The sequence below is a fragment of the Anomaloglossus baeobatrachus genome, chromosome 4, assembly GCF_048569485.1.
Source record: "Anomaloglossus baeobatrachus isolate aAnoBae1 chromosome 4, aAnoBae1.hap1, whole genome shotgun sequence".
In the NCBI taxonomy this organism is placed as follows: Eukaryota; Metazoa; Chordata; class Amphibia; order Anura; family Aromobatidae; genus Anomaloglossus; species Anomaloglossus baeobatrachus.
In genome coordinates, this window is record NC_134356.1 from 320,278,111 (window position 1) to 320,303,957 (window position 25,847).

The 25,847-nt window shown below is 42.9% G+C and overlaps 1 protein-coding gene across 3 annotated transcripts in view; it reads right to left on the bottom strand.

Annotated features, from left to right (window-relative positions):
* The window catches only part of DOCK4 (dedicator of cytokinesis 4), a 415,128-nt gene that overhangs the window by 269,000 nt on the left and 120,281 nt on the right, over positions 1 to 25,847 (bottom strand). For all 3 annotated transcript variants that reach the window (XM_075345007.1, XM_075345008.1, XM_075345006.1), the window contains exons 2-5: positions 19,350 to 19,433; positions 16,185 to 16,225; positions 8,812 to 8,867; positions 5,919 to 6,015 (exon numbers count right to left, since the gene is read on the bottom strand). In XM_075345007.1, the coding sequence (XP_075201122.1) occupies positions 5,919 to 6,015; positions 8,812 to 8,867; positions 16,185 to 16,225; positions 19,350 to 19,433 (278 nt within the window). The remainder of the gene's footprint in view (positions 1 to 5,918; positions 6,016 to 8,811; positions 8,868 to 16,184; positions 16,226 to 19,349; positions 19,434 to 25,847) is intronic.

The window sequence follows — 25,847 nt, forward strand, 5'->3', positions numbered from 1 at the left end:
TACATCCGGCTCATTTCCGCCCCTCCGCTTCTATTGGGCGGCGGTTCAGTGACGCAGCTGTGACGTTGCTATGACGCTGAATGAACCTCCCCCTTAGAAAGGAGACGGTTCGCCGGTCACAGAGACGTCGTAGGGAAGGTAAGTAGTGTGACGGATCTGGGCGATGTTGCACGGGCAGCAATTTGCCAGTGTCGCACAACAGATGGGGGCGGGTACCCACACTAGCGAAATCGGTACCGATATCACAGCGTGTAAAGCGGCCTTTAGTCTTTTTTTGTAGGAGTCAGCATGGCACATCTAGAAGTGGTAATCTTTGCCCACTCTTCCTTGCAGTAGCTCTGCAAATATGTCAGATTGTGAGGGCATCTCCTGTGTACAACTCTCTTCAGGTCAGCCCACAGATTTCTAATTCTGAGGATTCAGGTCTAGACCATATCACAAATACATTCTTTTGTTGACATGGAGGTATGCTTAGAGTTGTAGTAGTGTTGAAAGAGGATATTCCTCTTCAACTTCAGCTTTTTTTGGAAGAGGTTCATGATCATAATTCCCTCTTCCTTGACTAAAGCCTCAGTTCACCTGCCAAAACAGCCCCAAAAGCATAATGTGACCGTCACACGATGTCTGGCTCAAAACTCGCCCAGTGTCACGATCACTTCTGATGCTGTTCACACACCAGAGTCAGACACTCCACACAATGCTGTTTTTGAGTTAGACATGCTCAGGTGTCGACCAGCTGTTAGTAATTGGACTTGCAGGAGTTAATTTCTGCTAGCCTGTGGATTACTGCTTGATTCAGCTCTCAGCCCTTAGCCACATTGAGGCCTATCTTAGACCCATGGTAAGGTTTTAATATTAGAGAGTGTAGGTACTATCCCAACTGGGTACACCTTGACGTTTGGTGGGATAGCTTTATGCTTTTTTTGATCAAAAACAGTGTTTACTAAGTACCCTATGTTTATATGCACTATGCTTTTATTTAGTTACAGCAGGGTATGTTTTCACAATTTTTTCCTTGGTTTCTCTTTGTCTCATGGCCAGTGTGAACATGGTCTCACAAGTTCCATGTATACCATCTCATACTCCGGCTCACTTTTTTGTTTTTATGTTGATTCAGATGTTGCAGAAAACCTATCACAGTCTCCTCTGCACGTTTTAAGATATCCTTGTACTGGTGAACTGTGTGCTGTTTGGTGTGTTGTGGAAATACTCTTGGTGTCTGATTACTTCCTCCCTTCATTTAGTTTCCTCCTGATTATGTATGGTCTATACCTCTGTGAGTGATTGCTGTGAGTTTGAGTTTTGTTTTTTCCACCATCTGTTTATTTGTGTGGGATTAATGACTCCTGTCCCAGCCCTCTCCTGGATGGAGGGAGGGGGGTCACTAGACCAGGGTTATTCAGAAGCTAGGGTAAGGAAGGCGGCCCAAACAGTCACCTTCTGACGTATCTTTGAGATCGGGGTCAGTCAGGGTTCCCCTAGCCTGAGGGACAGTTTAGGCTCTTCTGTTCCTAGTGATCCTATCACAGCGGCCTCCATCACGCTTCACTGTGGGAGTGCTATTCTTTTGGTGATGCACAGTGTTGGCTTTGTGCCAAAACATACCTTTTGGAATCATGGTCAAAGAGATGCAACCTTGGTTTAATAAGACCATAACATGTTTTCCAATATGCTTTTGGCAAACTTGGTGTAGGTTTTGACAAAACAAAGCCATACTTGGATAGTTTTCTTTTGAAGAAAACGCTCCAGTCTTGCCACCCTACCACACAACAGACATATGAAGAACACAGATTATTGTCACATGCAGTATACAAACATTACTTTCCAGAAATTAATGCAGCTTCTCTAAATGTTTTTGTAGGACTCTTGGCAGCTGCTCAGCAATTTTTTTTCTCATCTTTTCACAAACTATTGCAGGACATACAGCTCTACATAAAGTCAGTTTGGCCAAATTAAAACCACTTTATGATGGCCATAAGCACAGTGATCTTTTTTTACATGACAAGAACCTAGAAATTTAACAGAGATGTGTATATCCACTGTATATCAAGCTGTTCATCAATGCTAAATAGTATGTTCAGTATATAGTGTGTATATCCACTGTATACTGAACATACTATTTAGAACTGATGAACAGCTTGCAAGAACATATAACACTAATAGAGAAGACTATTAGCCAAGTACATGTCACACCAACAATAACCTTTTATTTAAAATAGGCCCTAGAGGCAGATTCTCATGCAGATGAGTGTCCGGCCAACAGCCTGGAACAGCTCATTTACATATCAGAAAACCATGGATTTCTCTAAAATAATACATCAGATCGCAGATATCAAGGTGTCATTTTATTCAGCTGCCTATGACCTACATGCCCTTATAGATGGCTTAAGTGGGTGGATCCTACTGGATCCTACTGACAGATACTCTTTAACCCCTTCACGACCATGGACGGATATATCAGTCATGGAGCGTGTCCTGTTAAGCCCCGCCCCCTGCCGCAGGCAGGCGGCGATCGGAAAACATATCAGCTGTTTTCAACAGCTGACACATGTGCCTGCATGTTGCGAGTGGAATCGCTTCCACTTGCAACATTAAACCCCTTAAATCTCAAAGTCTGGCAGCAAGGTCTATATGCGCGCGGCCATGTTTTTTACTTACCGCCGCCCCCACCGGAAGTCACGTGCGTGATCACGTGACTTTCGGTGGTTGCCATCGTAGCACAGGGTCATGTGATGACACCTGCAGCTATGAAGTTTCACTTTCGTTTTCCCTCGGCCGAGAGCAGAAACATAAAGTGACTGAATCTGCTGTTTACAGCTGTATAACTGTGATCAGCAGATAGATAAGAGCGATCGGATTGCTGATCGCTATAGCCCCCTAGGGGGACTAGTAAAATAAAAAAGTAAAAAAGTTTTAAAAAATAAAAAAAAACCTAAAAGTTTAAAATCACCCCCCTTTCCCCCAATTGAAAATTAAAGGGTTAAAAAATAAATATACACACGCATATTTGGTATCGCCGCGTTCAGAAATGCCCGATCTATCAAAATATAAAATCTATTAACCTGATTGGTAAACGGCGTAGTGGCAAAAAAATTCCAAACGCCAAAATTACGTTTTTTGGTCGCCGCAAGTTTTACGCAAAATCCAACAACAGGCGATCAAAAAGTAGCATCTGCGCAAAAATAGTACCATTAGAAACGACAGCTCGAGACGCAAAAAATAAGCAGTCACTGAGCCATAGATCCCAGAAAATGAGAGCGCTACGTGTTTCAGAAAATGGCGCAAAATGTGCGCCACTTTTATTGGACAAGCTTGTGAATTTTTTTTTAACCCCTTAGATACAAGTAAACCTATACATGCTTGGTGTCTACAAACTCGCACCGACCTCAGGCATCATACCCACACATCAGTTTTACCATATACTGAACACCGTGAATAAAACATCCCAAAAACTATTGTGCCATCACACTTTTTTTGCAGTTTTTCCACACTTGAAATTTATTTGCTGTTTTCCAGTACACCATATGGTAAAACTTATGGTTTCATTTAAAAGTACAACTTGTCCTGCAAAAAACAAGCCCTCATATGGCAAGATTGACGGAAAAATGAAAAAGTTACGGCTCTCAAAAGAAGGGGAGCAAAAAACAAAAACGCAAAAACGGAAAGTGCCCCGGGGCTGAAGGGGTTAAATAAAAAAAAAAAATAGTTACCACTAGGTGGAGCTTAAAAGTAAGATGTCAATTTTTAGATTTTTTAATTGAATGTTCAATGGGTTGTCCCTCATGCTTTTTTACTTTTTTATTTAATTTGCCCAGTGCTGTCAACTTCCTAGTGCTCCATTCATTTTCTTTCATCTTGGATGGCACACAACTGTAGCCAAATGAACTCTCCAGCTGAAGAGGAAACCGGGCAGCAGTACCAAGGAATAAACAGTAGGGGTCCAGTAGGTGAGTAACAAATAAATTATTTTTAAACCACCACTGGCTCGCTTTTAAAATAAAAAAAATAAATTATTAAAAAAAAGATGGTGAGCAACACCTTTGGAAAAAGTGTGCAGTGTTAAATACATTTATAATCTCTAATTTTTTTTTTCCTTTTTGTGGCGTTTTACATTTATAATCTCCCCTTAGGGATAAAATTCTGACAGCCTGCAGTTATAAATAAACTCTATTTTAATGCAGATGATTGGGAGCTCAAACAGGTTAAAATAGAATACATAATATCTTTATGCAGTACAAATTGTTTGTTAAATGATCAAGTGATTTTCTTTTTCAATCATCTTGTCACTTGTCCCCCAAATATATATAAAATTCAAGTAGCATTACCTTACATAGTTATTCCATGCTACCTGAAAATTCATGGTATAATTCTTATCAGTTAAGCCACCTAATGACATGTTGGCCCACAGAGAATAATACTGCTTTATGTTCTCTGATGGGGTCCCCATCAAAGTTACCAAAATTGCCAGTATGATGAAACTGCATGGACTATACCCCTGACGTCCTCCACAGAGGAAAGACCAAATAAAGCTACTATCACAGATAACAATACTGACTGCACAGCTCCTCTCACACAACTATAATGCAGGCGATTACAGTTGAGCCTCAATGACTGGTAACATAATATATTAGCTAATTCAGGAGCATACAGAGGATAGAGATAGTACTGGATCAAGCCGTCTGTGTGATGCTGTATAGTTCCATCATGGAACTGATGGAGAAGCATTGAGGGAAAAATGCAAGGTGAAACCAGGGAATCAAGATGGAGGCTGAAGAGAAAAATAGAAACTAAACTGCAGGAAAGTAAGTATCCAATATGTTTAAGTTCAGAGCATGATAGGCAATCAGGTGATGGCTTATGCTGATGGCTTCAGGAAAGGAAAAAAAAGGGTTGACTATTTAAATGGAAAAATGTTTTAATAATATAGTCAGCAAAAATACATAACTTCTTACAAGAGATGTCTATTTTATGCTATACATGACACATACTATTAAATGTATAGTGAATTTACAGATAGAACATTCACTATAAATTCTACCACAAAAAGAAATGCGATAAAAGGAAAATAGAATGGATTATGCTAGAAACTATTCTCATGAGATTAAGTGCATTCTTTAGCTATTTCATTTCTCTGCAAAACAAAAAAGTAATAATGCAGCAGTTGTCTACTGTAAAGATTTTAACCAAATATATTATTTTATGTACAGAGGGTAAGGAAGAAAAATGGGTTTGTGCATAGCCTGGTTTCTATAAAAAGCAAACGAGTGGCCAACGAACCTGCAGCATACTAAGTGACTAGTGTTGAGCGAGTAGTTGACTATTCGTACTCGCTATGCTGTTAGTGAGTACTGTCCGCTACTCACATATTCATTACGAGGAGCAGGCGCAAAGTAAGTCAATGGGAAATACTCGCTAAGTAGTGAGTAACCTGAAAGCCGTACTATTTGCTACTCGCACGAAAAGTATGGCTTTCAGGTTATTCGTTACTTAGCGAGTATTTCCCATTGATTTACATTGTGCCCACTACTCGTAAGGAATATGCGAGTAGCGGACAGTAGTCGCTAACAGCATAGCGAGTACGAATAGTCAACTACTCACTCAACACTATATGGGACGCCTCGTAAAAAGGAATCCATATGCATTTGACATGTCATGACATGTAGACTTTGTCTTAAAAGGGCTGTATAAAGAAAGAAATAGGTTTACTTTTCTCCAGATAAAACACCCTTTCATCCTTGACTTATTTGTGTAAATCTCACTCCCTTGATTGAGTTGCAATACTTAACACAGCCTATGGATAATAGTGATGCCATTAATTGAAAAGATTAAAAAAAAAAAAAGTCAAAATGTTTTCGAAACTTATTTAAGCTCCTAGGAACTCTACCTCTTCCTCCTACAAAAACCTAACCGTGTCTCACCACATAAAGCTGCTTCCACATCGTTCCCCAGTCTCTTAGCGTAGAAGTCATTTCTGTAATGACCGCATCCTCAGTAGGAACGACCAATTCAAATTGCCTGAAGAACACAAGACAGTTAGGAACTTGCAATGTATGGGATGTATTATACGGCTGAGAAATAAAGCAGCTTTCTCCGGTCCCCTGTGCTCTGCTAGAGGAGTATGTAATGAAGCAGGAGGTGCTGAGCTTGGAGAGGTATCATTTTCTATTATTTGGTTCAGTAATTCTTTTTTAAAGATCTGGTAAAATGAAGCTAAAACACATAGAAAAAGCCTACAAATCCTGTCTCTCCCACCTATGTAGAGTGATTGACAGCTTTAAATGTTTACTAACTGCACAAGAAAAGCTGTCATTCAGTGTGGTCCTGGGAATCGTAGCTCAAAGCCCTTCTCTTTCTATCCTGACAGTATTTCATTAACTTTTAACACTGAAGTAATGTACCAAATTCTAAAATACTTAATACCCCCGAGCTCAGCAGCTTCGCTTTTATGATACACTGCACTCAGGGTTGCATAGGAGAATGGACACATCAGTGTTGCGTATATGTTAAAATATTCAAGGAAACTTACAGAGGAATTTACAGCAGGTTTCTCAGTTACAACATTTTGTCTACTACATGTTTATCTTTAACTTCTCAACTACCGTAGTAAGTGAAAACCAAAAAACTGAAAATATAATGTAGCGAACTCTTAAAGGGAATCTGTCAGCAGGTTTTTGTTACCTCATCTGAGAGCAGCATGATGTTTGCAAAAAGATCCTGAATCCAATGATGTATCAGATTACTGGGTGCAGCCGTTCTGACGCAATGTGAATTTTTAGATTTCGCCATGTAGCAGAGCTGAGAAAGCTGCTCCCAGGACCCCACCAGACTCTATATAGAGATTGTACATTGACAGTCAGGTGTCCATCACAGGACCAGGGATGTCGGACTGAGTGCATGACATTGTAGTCCGAGCAATGAAACATCCTGCTGCTTAAACAAACAGCAAATAACAGATTGGACCTTAACAACACAGGTATCCCTGAATTCTTTGTGTTAACCCTTGCAGCATGCTGTCTTCAGCTTGAAAAGCAAAAACCTGCTGACAGATTTACTTTAAGCATCTTGGATACATTCAGCTTCCTTTCACAAGTATACCATCAACCTAAACTTAAAGAGAAACTAACTAGAGTTATGCTGTCCCATCTCTGAGCAGTATAAAGTAGGGGCAGAGACCTTTATTCCACCACTATGTCACCAATTGAGCTGCTTGCTGTACTTCTGATACAATCATTGTTTTACCTGCTGCAGCTCTTAGCCCTCTTGATGAACTCTTGCTATCCATGCCATCCACCATTGATTGGCAGCTTTTTGCAAAATGCAGGTATACAGCTCTCAATCAAGAGTGAGGGGAGTGGTCAGCATTGAGCGGGTTAACTGAGATAGAACAGTCATGTTATAACAACTACAAGAAGCAGCCCAGTAACAGACATACCTCTGGAATCAGGATCTCTGTCCTAATAATATGATGCCCTGAAATTGGGAGGCATAAACTTTGGAACAGATTCCCTTTAAAGGCACATTACACTTATGGCTGAGATGTGAATACCTAGTTATACATGGGGACTAGAGGATTATGGAATTCCAAGATTATCTGGAATATGGATTATGGAATTACAAGATTATGAGAACTAGGGATAACGGAATTCCAAGAATATGGGAACAGCAGAGTAATGGGTGCTTCACACATAGCGAGATCGCTATTGAGATCGCTGCTGAGTCACGGTTTTTGTGACGCACCAGTGACCTCATCAGCAATCTCGCTGTGTGTGACAGTGAGCAGCGATCTGGCCCCTAATGTTAGATCGCTGCTCGTTACACACAGTGCTGGTTAATTTTTTGGACGTTGCTCTCCCGCTGTGAAGCACACATCGCTGTGTGTGACAGTGAGAGAGCAAAGATCTGAATGTGCAGGAACCAGGGAGCCGGTTTCTGGCAGCCTGCGGTAAGCTGTAACCAAGGAAGCCCTTTCTTTAGTTACCCGATATATACCTTAGTTACTAGCGTCCGCCGAACACGCTGCCAGTGCCGGCTCCCTGCACATGTAGTCGGAGTACACATCGGGTAATTAAACCGATGTGTACTCTGGCTAGGAGTGCAGGGAGCCAGCGCTAAGCGGTGTGCGCTGGTAAACAAGGTAAATATCGGGTGACAAGTGCTTGGTTACCAGTGTCCGCAGCTTCCAGACGCCGGCTCCCTGCAAGCGCAGCATCGCTTCCACGTCGCTGCTGGCTGGGGGCTGGTCACTGGTGAGATCTGCCTGTTTGAGAGCTCACCAGCGACCATGTAGCGACGCAGCAGCGATACTGACCAGGTCAGATTGCTGGTGGGATCGCTGCTGCGTCGCTAAAGTGTGACGGTACCCTAAGCTTGCATTATAATTAATAAATCAGACATAATGGCTAATTTTGTGTTACATGTAGTGTAACCTGCAACATTAAACTTCAGAGCTGGTGATAAACTACTGGTTGCAGGACAATTAAAAAAAGTCAGTTGGAATAGATTTTGGAAAAATGTGAGTCTTCTTGCCTTCAAAAGCTGCAAAAAGTAGAGCACTTTGCATTTTTCCAAAGCTTGTGATAAGATCCAAATACATAAGAAGCAATCTTAGCTGTACAACAAAACTTAACATGAACTTTGAATACAGAGAGGTTGGAGAAATGCGGGGGCAGGTATGACTCAGACATGTTCCACTTGGATGGAAAGAAGACAAAAACCGCTCAGCACTAACCACAAGATCTAGGTGCTAAGACTTCCACAAAGTGTCAAGAATTCTAAGAGATTAATTTTAAGAGAAGACACACAATTACTTACCCCTTGTTTTTCACAGAAGCATTCTTTAAGTGTATAAAATTTGAAGGAAAGATACCCTGGGAAAAGAATATTAAACATGAACAAATTAGAATACAAACAATATGGCAAATAAACTCCTAGGGCTGTATTCTGCAATCAAGGAAAAAAACAAGTTTATAGTGATCCCTGAGCAATGGAAATCAATAAACCTATATGTAGTCGTAACACTGCATTCTGTAAACAGGCGGTCTGCACTCTGCAGACTATCCATAGGTGAGATGTATGTAGACAAACAGGTGTAGGAAATAATTAACTTTATCACATATAGAGTGCTATTAATTTAATATAATCTAATATATAAAGCTGTGTGTGTGTGTGTGTGTGTGTGTGCGCGCGCGCGTGTGTGTGTCCGGGATTGGCATCTGCATCGTCGCAGCTACAGCCACAAAATTATGCACACTCACACTTCTGGACCCCGAGAGCGTCATAGGCTATGTTGTGAGGTGAAATTTTAACCCCGCGCGATTCAATTTACCAGTCAATTTTGCCCCTATCTACATAATGGGGAAAAAGTGAAACGAAAAGTGTATCCGCACCGTCGCATTTACAATGACGAAATTTTTCACAGACACCTCATGTGACTCAGGGAACATCGTAGACTATGTTTTGACAGGAAAATTTAACCCCACGTTTTACAGCTACGCTCCAAAAAACATGTCTCCATTAAAGTAAATGGAGCCTGGAACTACAGGTTATTAGTAGGAGCTGTGATTGGTTACTATAGGAACAAAAAGACATTCATAGTATAAGAAGCTTATATGTGAGGCAATAAGATGTCGATGGGGAGACAGAGTGGGAAAAGGAGACAGACCGGGAAAAGGAGACAGACCGGGAAAAGGAGACAGACCGGGAAAAGGAGACAGACCGGGAAAAGGAGACAGATGGAGCAAATTACTTGGCCAATTTAGTTAAAATCTGTGTGGAATATCTGGAGTGTTGAAATATATGTTGTGAAATGCTTCTATTAGCTTAGTTTTTGCCTTTTAATAATTACATTTCTATCTATTTGTTTTGTGGTTTTTGTGTGAAGAATACATTTTTGTTAATACATTCTATTTTGTTAACAACAGTTATTAACCTGGGCGAAGCCGGGTAGTACAGCTAGTTTAATATAAAATTAAACTGTCTTTTACATTTTATAAAGGTCTTTTTTTTCATTAATAAATTAAATAAACTGATCATATAATGTACCGACTCCTAACAATTAGCTGTAATCTGCAGGGAGAAACGAGCTGCATCAACCTCTAGGGATATTACAGACTGACTGGTGCCCACTTAAATCAATGAATTGTTTGTGTAATGCAAAGAAAAGGGTGACACTTGGAGAATGGTTTCCTAAACCAGAAACTGCTTAAAAATTAATGTTACTGGCCACAACATGGCTTATGTCATATACAAGCACAATAAATCCTTAGACTAAGCCAGTGTCCTAGAATTTTAATTCAGTATATAAAGATCTTCACAATATAGCCACGACCAGAACACAGGAGCACTCACATTGAGAAGACATGGTGTCATCCGAAATAAAAGACAAATTTAAATGGTCCATATTGAAAAATGCATGTTTGTAGGACTGTTCATTCCCGATTATCGACCCATGTTAAACGGGTCGCAGTAATCATCCAGGGAATAGAGAGGAGTGGACTCGCAGATAACCGGGACCGGCAGGTCCCTGTTCTCTTTTTTTTTTTTTTTTAAATCCAGTTTCGGTCTCCATATAAGACTATGGGGACCAGAATCTGACAATTAAAAATGGTGGTAGCAGACTAAGGGCTGTGATTATTGGAACCATGTCTTGTTGTCTGATGAGACCAAGATAAACTTATTTGGTTCAGCTAATGTCGAGTGTGGCGGCAACAAAATGAGGAGTACAAAGCAAAGACAAATGTGTCTTGCCTACAGTCAAGCATGGTGGTAGGAGTGTCATGGTTTGCTGCTGCACGAGTGCTGTCAACTGTCGGGACCTACAGTTCGTTGAGGGAATCGTGAATGCCAACATGTATTGTAACATACTAATGCAGAGCATGATCCCCTCCCTTTGGAAACTGAACCTCAGGGCAGTAGTCCAACTTGATAATGAGCCCAAAACTGCCTCCAAGATGACCACTGCTTTGCTAAAAAAAAGCTGAATGTAAAAGTGCTGGACTGGCCAAGAATGCCTCCAGATCTAAATGCTATTGAGTGTCTTTGGGTCATTCTCCAACAGACGGTGTAGGAGTGCAAGGACTTTAACATTCACCAGCTCCGTGATGTCATCATGGAGAAATGGAAGAAGATTCCAGTGGCTCCTGTGAAGCTCTAGTGAACTCCATTGCCCAAGCGATTTAAGGTACTGCTTGAAAATAATGGTGGCCACACAAAATATTGACACTTTGGGCATAATTTGGTAATTTTCACTTAGAGGTGTACTCACTTTTGTTGTCAGAGGTTTAGACATTAATGTCTGTGTGTTGAGTTGATGAGGCTATGTGCACATGTTGCTTTTTATGCTTTTTTCATGTGTTTTCCATGCAGATTTTAATCAATACTGCAAGAAATAAGGCATGACAGCAAAGTCTATGAGAATGCTGACTTGTTGTGCACATTGATTCTTTTCACCTTGCAGATTTTGTTGCAAAAAAAAAAAAAGCAGCAGCACATCAATTGTTTCTGCGTTTATTTAATCCACTGCAGTGCTTTATCACTACAATGGATTATATCTGTCAGTGCTGCACTTGCAGCACAGACAGTTCGCCTCACACACCATGCAACCAGCATGGTCTGTGAGGCGATCCATAAGCTCAGTAACCTGGGATCGTCATGATAACGGCCCAGGGCTGCCATGGCATCCCATCGAGTCCCTGTGATCGAATTAGAGGGACCTGATCGCCAGGGAGAGGTAAGCGATCCCTCTCTCTGCGTCCTGAATGCTGCTTATATTGATTGTAAGATCAGCTGGTGACCTGGCAGCGACTGCGGGGGTATAACACCTGAACCCCCACGATCGCCATGACTAAAAAAAAAAAAGCAAGAAAAACGCAAGTGAAAAAATGCGTAAACGCAATAAAAAATGTGAGTTACTTTTTTCAGCTGCTTTTTTTCCTGGCTTAAAATGCTTTTTTATGTGCAGAAAATCTACTTTATATTATTATATCAAAGTGTCATATCTTGTCCCATGAGAAGATATAAGAAAATATTTACAAAAGTGTGAGGGGTGTACTCACTGTGTGTGTGTGTGTGTGTGTGTGTGTGTGTGTGTGTGTGTGTGTGTGTGTGTGTAATTATACACACTACAACACAACACACACACACACACAAATATACTAGGTTAAAAAATGCCACTAACAATAATGTGCACAATCTTAATACACTTGGCGCAGTTGGTTCAGCTGAATTACTCAAATGTCCAACGAAAGTATATAACATCATAGTAAAAGATCAGCACCTTGTGTGTCCTTTGTGACAATATAATAAAAGAGTCTTCCATTCTGGCCCAATCTCGTAATGATGTGGAGACCACCGCTACGAAGTGGTTCTGTCGCGGGCAGAGGAGGGGACGCTGCGCTCTCCCACTGCTCGGGTCCGGCTGCCGCTGCTGCTGCGGCCGCTGCTGCTCGGTGGCTCGAGCGATGGGCCGGATCCCGGGGACTCGAGCGGCGCTCCTCGCCCGTGAGTGAAAAGGGGTTTGGTTTTGGGGATTTATTGTCCGTGACGCCACCCACGGTTGTGGTGATTTTTGGTAACACCACCGCTGCTCTGTATGGGGATCCCGGGAGCGGTGACAGGGAGCAGCAGAGCTGTTAGTTCTTCCCTCCGTGGGTAGGGGTTGATTGTCCCGGGGCCCAGTGATGGGGTGGAGGATGAGGGATGGCAGGCCAGGTGTGGGGCCTGGTGAGGTGCAGGGTCGCGGGGGCAGCGCTGTGCCTCACGGCACGGTGGTACTCACTCAGCCTGAGACGATGACACTGTTCTCGGTAAAACACACGGCTGGAAAGACTGTTCCCACGGACGGCTGCGGTTGCTTTTCCCCGGTAGGTAACGGTGACTGTCCCTTTTCCTGCACCTATGTTCAATGTTGGTAGCGATGGATTCCCACCGGTAACCCGCTCCCCGACTTGGATATGAGCCGGAGGAGCCCCTCTTTTGCCCGCAGGTGCTGGCCCTGAGAAACTGGTGCCTTGGCGGTGTCTCTCTAATACGGTTGGACGGTTGCCTTCAATTGGGACTTAGTTGTTTGGAGACCCGGAGGTCCCCTTCACTGACGGATTTGGCAAATTCACGGCGACTCCTAGCCTTGCCGGGATCCGAAAGGCCCCTGCCAATGGTGCTGGCTTCTCCTTGTGTACCGGTCCGGTACCGCCGGGGCCACCACCCATCCGCGGTCCTTACGGTAACTCCGATAGGCCACTCCTGCAGACGGTCACCGCCGTCTGCTAACCTTGCTGTCACGGGCCGGGGCACACACCCGGACCAACTTCAGGCTTTCAAACTGTCACTTTTTCTCTTTCACTACTGTCCCTCCTTCTACTTCAAACTCCAAACCTAATCTCTCCTCCCTCTCACTTCCCTAGCTTCACTCTAACTGCCCGTGTTTTCCCTCCTCCAGGACTGTGAACTCCTTGGTGGGTGGAGACCAACCGCCTGGCTCCACCCCCTGGTGTGGACATCAGCCCCTGGGTAAGGCAACAAGGATTTCTGTTTTAGCTTAGGTGTGCCTAACCGGGGTGTAGGGTGTGGTGATGTCATTACCTGTGACCCCTGGCTTGTCCAGGGCGTCACAGTTCCATTGGGAATCTTTCCTGACTAGTCCTGGTTCCTGTAACGTGAGGTAGAATGTGACAGGCACTCGTGTAAACAGAGTAATATCTTCCTGAGTGCTCTTTGATTATGGGTCTTGGACCGGACGGGTACGGGTGTTCGTGGCATCTCTCTCTCCTTCTCTATTTTTCTCCCTTCCTTCTTCACCCTTTCCTTTTCTCCTGTGTTCTCTTTGTAAGTGATTCCTGCCTCTGATGCAGTGGAAGATCGAGGGATAAGATTGGGACTCGGCTACATTCGGTGTGAGTCAAATGTATTTAATATGGTCACCAGAGTTGCAAGAGTACGTGATTTACTGACTATTGATTGTTGTTATTAATGGTACCATGATGCTATTCTCTCTATTTTTGCATATCAATGATTGGAATTGCTTTTGTTATGAAAAACAATAAAATGTTAAATTTGAAAAAGAGTCTTCCATCTGCCAGACCCTAATGGTTAATTAACAGTTGGGAAAGCCGCCTCATGAAAAGTGTTTACCCAAATGAATCATTAGGTAAATACAGAACCAGAATCACAGAGTGCTTTCTGATGAAAGTGCCAACACAACATTCCATGAATATTTGGTTGCATGTTTAAGGGACTGGTAAGGAATCCCAAAACATAAAAAAGTGCAGACATAAATGTAATAATATTTTGTTAATAAATTATAAAACATTTATCAATTAAAAAGACACAGTTATGTACATATAGTGATGAGCGAGTACTAAAGTGCTCGTTACTCAAATTGAGCGGGTCCAATGCTCGAACGGGCTCGATTCGAGTGAACAAACCCCCATAGGAAGGGGGGGGCGGAAGATCGCTGAAATGGATGTAAACAGCGCTCAAATGGAAAAGAAATAGATGGGGAAAACACCTGGATGCATCTCTGATCACAGGTCACTGCAGTGAAGAAAAAGAAACAAGAAAAACGTGATTTGGATAACCAGCCAAGGAAAAGCAGACAGCTGTGGGCTGTTCTCATCAGATTTGACAGGCCCATGGTTAGTTGGCCCTTCCCAACCTAAAAATAGCAACCCACAGCCAGCCCAGAATTGATGCATCCATTAGATACGTGAATTTTGACACTTCGCCCTGGCTCTTCCTGATTTCCCTAGTGCGGTGGCAATCAGGGTAATAGTCGCTGACATAAACCCAATCAACCTATCAAACACACCCATTACTAACCTAGTAAGTGTAAAGTTAAATGACACACAGGAGAACAGTTTATTTGAATAAATGTTCCCCCACACTTTCCCTTGTTCACCAATTTATTAAAAAAAAAAAAAACAAAAAAAAAAAAAACAGCAGTTCCCACGAAGCTCCGACATAATCAACAATCCAGGACTCCAACTCCAGCGGCTGTGAGTAGCAGTAAAGTACAGCTATTCACATGCGCAATGTGGGGACAACCATCATCAGAGCTGCAGAGTCTCGCTGAGCCAAATGTTGAGCCGGCAGCTCAAATAACTAGTGTTGTTGTCGTACACGGCGTCTGTGAAAAGCTGCACTTTACTGCTAATCATAGTTGCCAGAGTTGCAGTCCTGGATCATGGATTTTGCTGGAGCTTTCTGGGAACATTTTCTTTTAATAAATTGGTGAACGAAGAAGAGAGTGTGGGGGAGTCTTTAGTCAAAAACGATTCCTTCCTGATTGTGTGTGTGTTTTAACTTTGCACTTACTGGGCCAGTAATGGTGGCACCTGATAGGTCCCTCTTCATTACTAACCCCTGGAGTTTATGCCAGCTGAAAATTCAGAGATGATATCAACCCCTAGAAATATTACCCCCTGTGATGGTGGGATATGGTGTACTGTGTATCATGTTGTGTAGGTTTGTATTTTACGCTTAGTTCACCGTCCATTATTTGTATTGCTTATGTGTACATTGTATTGTCTGAAGGTAATTACCCCCTGTAGTGTTCCTGTCCCCAAGTCTGGGGGAGGGGGCCTGGGATTCACCTACTGTAAACACTCTGCTTACCTGGGGGGATGAGGCAATCTGTTTGGGAACTTAAAGAGAGAAGGACGAAGATTGATCCTTGGGTTGAAGGTGCGGCTTCTCAGAGAGACCTGGACATTTATTGCTTATGGGACTATATTTGTATTTCTGGACTAATTTTACCCTCTGTGCAGTGGATTATGTTATGGACCATTTGATTTGCTTGGAATAAATGCGATTTGGATTGTACAGCCATCTCTCGCTCTGTTTATTGTGTGATAGGGGAGAAGGACCCCGTCACACCCCCGATTGCCACAGCACCATGGCAATCGGCAAAAAACAAGGCAAAGTGCCAGAGTTGTTAAAGACTCCCCACCACCAGGGCCTTTTTACATTTTTGGGGTTCGTACAGTTCTCACCCATCAGTCTGTCATTGTGTCTCTATGTTGTTATCTTCTACATGTATTTTTAAGAATATGTACTTAATCTAATAAAATTTAAACATTTTAAGTTTATTCATTTGTCATCATTTCAGTCCTGGTACATATTCTATATTGGAGGAGTTTTAGCATAGAAGGAAGAAAAAAACAACAAAAAACTAAGATCAACTACAATACCTTGGCATTTGGATTCTTCAGGGCAAATCCTCTATACCAGCCTGTAAAAATTTAAAGATATATATATTACCTTCACTCATCCATTGTAACATTTCTACAGAGTATTTTAAAAGGACATTTAAAACCCTTTAATATTGTATCATGTCATATGGCTCACAATGTCATAAAAAAAACAATACACAAAAAAATAATATTTTTACAAGGGGTTGTCCATTGGGTTGCCAACCATCTAGAAATTCCCTACTTTACGCCATAAAAGTAGGGCATTTGATTGCCCTGTTCATAAAAAAAACAAAAAAAAAACTGAAGACATCCTTGATTTTTTTTTTAAGCTGAAAAAACGTAGATTATTTTGGCTGTAATTATAATTTTACAGTTCAAAGTGAATGCAGCGGATGTCCCAAATCAGAAATATGGGCGTTAGACATAGAGCACAGACCAAACAAAAGTTTGGACACACCTTATTATTCAAAGAGTTTTATTTATTTTCATTAATCTGAAAATTGTAATAATAATAATTTTTATTTCTATAGCGCCAACATATTCCGCAGTGCTTCACAATTCAGGAGGCTCATATACATATACATATCATATACATAAACATATACAAACAAGTAACAATTATAGAAGATACAATATTTAAAGGGGAGAAAAAAAAAAAAGGCAACCCTGCTCATGAGAGCTTACAATCTACAATGAGATGGGGGGAGGGGCAAGATACAAGTGCTTATTTACAATGACAATCCAGCCATCTCAAGGAAATGGGGAATAGATAATGGCTTCCAGGACAAGTTGGCCAGAGCCTTGAGATGCATTTGGGTGCCATGGAGTTTGACGTGGGGTTATGTTCTGTGAAGTTGTAGAGGGATTAGGTGAAATTAGTTTGGCTAGGGAGTGTGATAGGCCGCCCTAAAAAGATGCGTTTTTAGGCAGCGTCTGAAGCTGAGTAAGTTGTGATTTGTCCTAACTTCTTGGGGTAGAGTGTTCCAGAGGTTTGGTGCAGCTCTGAATTAACACATGTGGAATGAAATACTTAGAAAAGTGTGAAACAACTGAAAATATGTCATATTCTAGGTTCTTCAAAGTAACCACCTTTTTCTTTGCTTACTGCTTTGCATACTTTTGGCTTTCTCTTGTTGAGCTTTAAGAGGTAGTCACCGGAAATGGTTCTCACTTCACAAGTGTGCCCTGTCAGGATTAATAAGTGGGATTTCCTTCCTTATAAATTGGGGTTGGGACCATCAGTTGTGTTGTGCAGAAGTCTGGTGGATACACAGCTGATAGTCCTACTGAATAGACTGTTAGAATTTGTATTATGGCAAGAAAAAAGCAGCTAAGAAAAACGAGTGGCCATCACTACTTTAAGAAATTAAGGTCAGTCAGTCCAAAAAATTGGGAAAACTTTGAAAGTGTCCCCAAGTGCAGTGGCAAAAACCAAACGCTACAAAGAAACTGGCTCACATGAGGACCGGCTCAGGAAATGAAGACCAAAAGTCACCTCTGCTGCGGAGGCTAAGTTTATCCGAGTCACCAGCCTCAAAAATCACAGGTTAACAGCAGCTCAGGTTAGAGACCAGGTCAATGCCATACAGAGTTCTAGCAGCAGACACATCTCTAGAACAACTGTTAAGAGGAGACTTTGTGCAGCAGGCCTTCATGGTAAAATAGCTGCTAGGAAACCACTGCGAAGGACAGACAACAAGCAGAAGAGACTTGTTTGGGCTAAAGAACACAAAGAATGGACATGAGACGAGTGGAAATCTGTGCTTTAGTCTGACGAGTCCAAATTTGAGATCTTTGGATCCAACCACCGTGTCTTTGTGCGATGCAGAAAAGGTGAACGGATGGACTCTACATGCCTGGTTCCCACTGTGAAGCATGGAGGACAACGTGTGAAGGTGTAGGGGTGCTTTGCTGGTGACTCTGTTGGGGATTTATTAAAAATTATAAGGCATACTGAACCAGAATGGCTACCACAGCATCTTGCAGCGGCATGCTATTCCATCCGATTTGCGTTTAGTTGGGCTATCATTTATTTTTCAACAGGACAATGACCCCAAACACATCTCCAGGCTGTGTAAGGGCTATTTGACTAATAAGGAGAGTGATTGGGTGCTACGCCAGATGACCTGGCCTCCACAGTCACCAGACCTGAACCCAATCGAGATGGTTTGGCGTGAGCTGGACCGCAGAGTGAAGGCAAAAGGGCCAACAAGTGCTAAGCATCTCTGAACTACTTCAAGACTGTTGGAAAACCATTTCCGGTGACTACCTCTTGAAGCTCATCAAGAGAATGCCAAGAGAGTGCAAAGTAGCAATAAAAGCAAAAGGCGGCTCAGTTGTTTCACACTTTTTTGTTAAGTATTTCATTCCACATGTGTTAATTCATAGTTTTGATGCCTTCAATGTGAATCTGCAATTTTCAGTAATGAAAATAAAGAAAACTCTTTGAATGAGAAAGTGTGTCCAAACTTTTGGTCAATACTGTATATCACTTATAATCGTAATGATTATTGATAATTTTCCAATGTGTAAGTAAAAAACATTATTTGTCCATGATTTTTTGAGAAGCTATCCAGAAAAAAATAAAAAGGGAAGTTAGCAACCCTGGTTGTGCACTAGTGGATGACCCCCATTCTTCTTCATAGCTTCACTGTCAAACAAAACAAACTTCCCATTTACTTTCTGGACTGGTACCATTCCTATAAAGGCTGCAGTGGCATGGTGGACACTGATTGACTGCAGCAGTAACTTGACATAATATCAAGAGATAGTAGGGAGACAGTGCAGACATCACTGCAGCAGTTCCAGGAGGTGAGCATAAGGTATTTTGGGTTATATTATGCAGTCAAGTTATTAAAACAGAGTAGACCAATAGTGGACAACCCCATTAAAGGTAATCTGCCACTTGATTCATGCTGCCAAAGCCACGGACAACATACAGCTTGGCTGCAAGATTACACACATCGAATTCCACCCGGACAATTCATATATATTCCCAGATATATTCCCAAATATATTTCCAGACCATGCACATTAGAGGTTCGGTGAATCCTGCCAAAATCGGACAAGTCTGTTAACTTTTACCTAATTTGCATTAGAGTCTTAAAACTGCTAGTCGACTACACCACTTCACAAGTCTGAACTGTTTAGTAAGTATCTTACCGTCAGATTTTTCAAGAATTTGCACAGTGTCTCCAATCTCTAATGTTAAGCCATGTGGATTTGTTCCTCGGAAGCCGGCTACCACTAAAAAAGAAAAAGGCAAGTTTTGGTTAAATTACGCTCTAGCATGTAAAATCTAACTGTCTTACTATATATAGCTTTACTGCACTCCACAACATTGAAATTGAAACACCAAGGAAGAAAAATTGTGCAAATACGGAAATCAAAAGATTGATAGACATGTAAGGATATTCAAATGATCAAAAAAAATAGGAAAAAAAATTCAAAACACCTAGATTTGTCCAATACCCAGTAGGAGCGCAATCTATGAGGCATTAGTTATTTGAGGGATATTCTACCACGCTACATGTATTGCACTCAAATCATCAAGATCCACTGCTGGCAGCTCTGTTTGCATTTGCTGAAGATTGACATTCCAGATGTGCATTATAAGAAACCAACTTAGAAACCAAGTGGGCAACATCATCAAGAGTTCTTCATGAGGGAATGTTACCCTGATCCTAATCATGGGATTAAGGTGTAGTTGGTATATTGTATAGTAGCCTGACTGCTCAGTCTTCATTCCAGGTACACTATAAAGCTTAGTGTTACATTGATTTGGTAGTGGAACGAGTGGTACATACATTTCTCAAAATTGTCCTGGAGCAACCTAAAAGTCCTACAGTGACCTGCAGAGTCTCCTGTCCTATCTCCAATTGTGCACATCTGGGATGTCATCGGACAGCAATTGCACAGTGACTCACCAGCAGTGAATCATGATGATTTCCGTGCCCAAGTGCATTGAGCGTGGCAGAACATTCCTTAGCCAACCATTAATAACCTCATTAGGTGGCAGCCAAGGACTGTAAGTGTGTGAATTTATGTACGTGGACCTCATACTCTAAACAGAATAAGTCAAGATATTTTGTTCATTTTGTTTCCATTTTCTTAATCATTATGTCTGTTGATCCTGCAATTTCTAAAACTCCATGACTTTTCTTCTTGGTGTTGTAATGTCAATGTTGAGGAGCGTATTGATAACTTGCTGGAAAATTCAATAAAGTACATGATTAACTCCAGTAACGAAAAATTCCAATATATTCAATAGCAGATGTTAGTATTTTAACATATCACAGTACGACTTGTTATTCCATCCCAAAATCATTACGATGAAGACAACATAACATAGAAACATGTGCCATATATATCCAGCACTAAGGACACAAGAAAGCCACACTGTCATTGCTTCTTTAAGCAGTGTCATTAGTTTATTCTTCCACAGGGCAAAGAGCCACCAAAACTGTTACTTCAACTGTTAAAAGCATGAAGAATGCTGAGAGACGCAAAACCAGAGCCTTGGCAGCTAAATACAGATGGATTCTTAATTATTCCAAAGTCTACAACAGAACCATATGCTGCAACATAGAGTCTGGATGTTCCACTACGTGGCCTGAGGCTGCGTGCAGTTATTAGGTCTTCCATGATGAAAACCAGCTACAGCAGAACGCTGGTTGGGCAGCAGATGCTACACTCGCTGGCTAATAAAAGCCTACAGCAGGTATTGATCCCACATGTCAGAAGTCACCGCACTGATATGCAATTAATATTTACAATGCTTTGGATGATACAGCTGCCCACAGTAATGCAGAAATGTTTAGTGTCAAATCTATGCACATAAAAGAGGACTATTGTACATGTAAATTACTTCTGTTAAAGTACAATTTAAATGTGGAATATTCTACCAGTCATTTTTGAAAGGGGGGGGGGGATTTAATTGATGGTTTCTTATGTGAAATCTAGACATGAGTAAACCCAAACAGGAAAGTTCGGTGTTTGTGTGACGCCCTGGGCAAGCCAGGGGTCACAGGTCATAACACCACCACACCCTACACCCCAGTTAGGAACATCTAAGCTAACCCAAAAATCCTTGTTGCCTTCCTCCAGGAGCTGGTGTCCACACCAGGGGGTGGGCCAGGCGGTTGACTCCACCCACCGAGGAGTTCACAGCTCTGGAGGCGGGAAAACCAGACAGTCCAGCTAGGGACGGAAAGGAGTCAGCTCAGGGAAGAGCTAGAGTGAGGAGTAAACAAGCAGATGAGTTGAGGAAGTGAAGTGAAGTGGAAGGAAGTGGTAGAGGAGCTTGAGAGAAGGAGTAAAAGTGACAGTTAAGAAAGCCTGAAGCTGGTCCGGGTGTGTGCCCCGGGCTGAGAGACAGCAAGGTCAGCAGACGGCGGTGATTGTCCGCAGGGGGGACTGCTCGGAGGTTGCTGGAAGGACCGCGGACGGGTGGTGACCCGGCGGTCTGGAGCAGTATACGAAGAACAGTCAGCACCAGGGCAGGGGCCTTTCGGATCCCGGCAAGGCTAGGAGTCGCCATAATTTGCCAAATCCGTCAGTGAAGGGGACGACTGTCTCCCAACAACCAAGTCCCGATTGAAGGCAACAGTCCAACCGTTACAGAGAGACACCGCCACCGCCAGGGCACCAGTTTCTCAGGGCCAGCGCCTGCGGGCAAAGTAGGGCTCCTCCGGCCCATATCCAAGCCGGGGAGCGGGTTACCGGTGGGAACCCATCGCAACCATCATCATATCAGGTGCAGGAAAAAGGGACCGTCACCTACTGGGGAAAGCAAGTGCAGCCGTCCGTGGGAACCGTCTTTCCAGCCGTGTGTTTTACCGAGAACTGTGTCATCGTCTCAGGCTGAGTGAGTACCACAGTGCCGCAAGGCACAGAGCTGCCCCCGCGTCCCTGCATCCCACCAAGCCCTGCATCACCCACCTCATCCCTGGGCCCCGGGACCACTAAACCCCCTACCCACGGAGGGGAAGATTAACATCCAGCTGCCCCATAGCATCATTCCCGGGATTCCCATACGGAGCAGCGGTGGTGGCTACAAAATCACCACAACCGTGGGTGGCGTCACGGACAATACACAATACCCACACCCAACAAACCCCCTTTTCACTCACGGGCGAGGAGCGCCGCTAGAAGTCCCCGGGATCCGGCTCATCGCTCGAGCCACCGAGCAGCAGCAGGCCGCAGCAGCCGCGGCAGCCGGACCCGAGCAGTGGGGAGAGCGCGGCGTCCCCTCCTCCGCCCGCGACATTTGTACACAGACTTTACAAAAAATCAATGTCCGCATTCGGAGGGTTTACGTATGCTGACCGCTCCAGTGAGCATCGCTGTGCTCAGGTACTCAGTACTTCGCTCAGTATGAGCTGCTTGCAGTGTCTGAATGGCTCTCACGGGGTATAAAAAAAAAACAAAAAAAAAAAAAAAAAACGGAAAAACCCTACTCTCCCTCCCCCGCAAGTGCTCTGTTTTTGACTGGCTGTATGTAGGCAGAGAGCTGCACTACACAATCAGAGACTTCCAATGGGGTTCAGGTCAACTCAAAGTGCAAAACAGAACTTTCTCTAAAGTCCGTCTGAACCCGCAGAACCTGAACTTCAATGGATCAGCTCATCTCTAGTGAAATCAAGTTATGACTTACCAGCAGGATAGGCAGTAACTTATTTAGAGGTGGGGTGACTGACTTCTGAAACCCATGGACTGGTAGAACGAGGCGTCATTTTTATCCACGCTGGAATGGAGAAGGCTATACACATGTTCTACTACAGCTTTATTCAGTCCCTGCTGGCTGACAACCGCTGTGCCCAGCTTTTCCGGCAACACCATAGAGACTGAATGGAGCATTGGTCTGCTTTGAGCACTACTGCTCCATTCTAATCAGGATAAAAGCGTACAAAATCCATGTTTTGCTGATCATAGCAAGTTCCAAAGGTGGGATCCCCGCAATCAAAAAGTTGTTACCTATCTTTTGGATAGGATATAACCAGACAAACCCTTTAATGTTCATGATATTTTTCCCGCAGAGGATACTACTTGGACTGGCAATCATTTAGTAGCTTGATAGTGCACAATTAGGTAAAGCAGTGTAATATTTAGGAGGATTAAGTCTATAGCAAAAATGATCTGGATATAGAAGACACTCCGGTTACATCAGCCACAAAACCAAACCACCACAAAAAAATGAACATTTGTATCAAACATTGAAATGATATTTGTGTCCTAGTTTTCAGGAAATTCATCTAGTCATGCATAGCAATAATATCAAGTTAAGTCCTTTATGGGGTTGGCCAAATATTCTCACTTCTCAGCACAGCACAGATCGACCAACCATCTGCTGGCAAGGACCTCCACCAACTACAAGAACTGGGAGGCAAGTTCACAGTTTGAAGGGAGTCTAGTACGCTCTAGCTTTCAGTTCACGCTCTCTACCACTACCGAAGATGGGAAAGTTTGAACAGAGTGTTAGTGCATGTGCCTATGCAAAACAAGAAAGCCGCGGAGACACCATCACCATTGTTTCTCAACGCTGGGAGGTAACTAGCCAGGTCTTTCACCGGGAAATAATAACCACGGGAAGGGCAGTCTCCAGTCAAGGAAACCACCTATGCCAAAACATGGTATCCATCCACAGACCGCTGTTTCGGGGTATTTGCCCCTCATCAGTGTGGAGTAGGAAACTGGCTAGTGGGAGCAATGCCTAGCAGAAGACTACATAGGTAAGGGGGGGGCATTGCTCTAGAATCACTGCGTTGAGAAACACGTGATGGTGCTCCGCGGTACTGGATATTGATCTCCCTAAGGTCAACCTTACCTATGTAGTGCATGTGCCTAGACATCGTCTCAGTTTCGGGGGGTGGGGAGGGGGGGGGTGTCCCAGCAGTTAGAAACTACAATGATCTGCCACATATCCTGTGGATAGGCAATAAAAAAATTGCTGATATCGTGCCAACCCCTTTACTTAAACCTCACAAATTGCCTATATTGTCCAGTGTTAAGGCGGCACAGTGGCTCAGTGGTTAGCACTGCAGTCTTGTAGCGCTGAGGTCCTGGGTTCAATTCCCACCAAGGACACCATCTGCAAGGAGTTTGTATGTTCTCCCTGTGTTTGCGTGGGTTTCCTCCGGGTACTCTGGTTTCCTCCCACACTCCAAAGACATACAGATAGGGAATTTAGATTGTGAGCCCCAATGCGGACAGTGTTCCCAATGTATGTAAAGCGCTATGGAATTAATAGCGCTATATAAATGAATAAATTATTATTATTAAGGGGGCTTTACAAGCTACGATATCGTTAATGTTTTATCGTCGGGGTCACGTCGTTAGTAACGCACATCCGGCGTCATTAATGGTATCGCAGCGTGTAACACTTACCAGCGACCTTAAACGTCCTCCAAAATGGTGAAAATCGTTCACCATGGAGAGGTCGTCCTAAAACCAAAAATTGCTAATGGTTGTTTATAGATTTTGTTCCTCGTTCCTGCGGCAACACACATCGCTATGTGTGACACCGCAGGAGCGAGGAACCTCACCTTACCTGCGTCCAGCCCGAAATGAGGAAGGAAGGAGGTGGGCAGGATGTTTGTCGTCCACCCCTTGAGGGAGGGATTGTTCGGCAGTCACAGCGACAATACCGACCAGGTAAGTGCGTGTGACGCTCCCGTAGCGATAATGTTCGCTGCGGCAGCGATCACACGATATTGCATGCATGACGGGGGCGAGTGCTTTTGCGTACGATATCGCTAGCAATTGCTAGAAATATCGGAGCGTGTAAAGCCCGCTTAACAAGTGCAATTGTCAACATGTTGATAATACAAAGACGATTAAGGAAGGAAGGAACTGTATTGGGGAACATTTACTAGATATTTGTAAGCCAGAAACCAGCAAAATGTATTGCTAAAGAAAATAATGCAGCTATTATAATCCATCATTTGCCAATACATGATGTAACTTGAGATATACAGTATGTCTGCTTTGCACCAGCTTTATATAATAATGTTTTTTTTCAGCTAAAAGAATCCAAGGCTGAACCTGCAGTATTGTTAGAACGTTATGTAACAGTTATACTATAGATAAGATATTCTATCAGCAATTAGGTACCTCCAAGTCTCCTGCGCTAGAATAATAAGGTTTCACTTGATTTGTTAAATTATGCAGTCTGGGCATGCGTAGAAACGTCATGGCTGTGAGACAGACTTTTTAATTAAATACAGGGCCTTTTTGCACGTCAGTCCCCTCTCCCTTATTCACGGGGGTCTCATATAGGCCATTTATAGCTTAATCTTTAACTATCTCTTTTAAAGCACCAAACCAGCATTTTTTTATTTCACTACTGGAGTGGTGGCGTTTTAAATCTAAATCCCCTTCGGCTAATCTTATACTCACCCTCTGGCATCTTCAGCTGTTTAGCGTAGCTACTGTCAGTCTCAGAGATTTGTGATCTGCCGGTTGCACCGGCTTCATGGAGCGCACCAGAGTTCTCAACTCAATGCATCTCTATGAGAGTCTTGTTCTGGCTCTCATACAGATGCACTGGGAGCTTGTGACGCAATGTTGACTTCTGACCAGTCAAAAGTTATGGTCACAAGATGGTGCCGTGGGACTGGAGCAATGCTGAAAAAAAAGAGGAAAATGCCAGAGGGTAAGTAT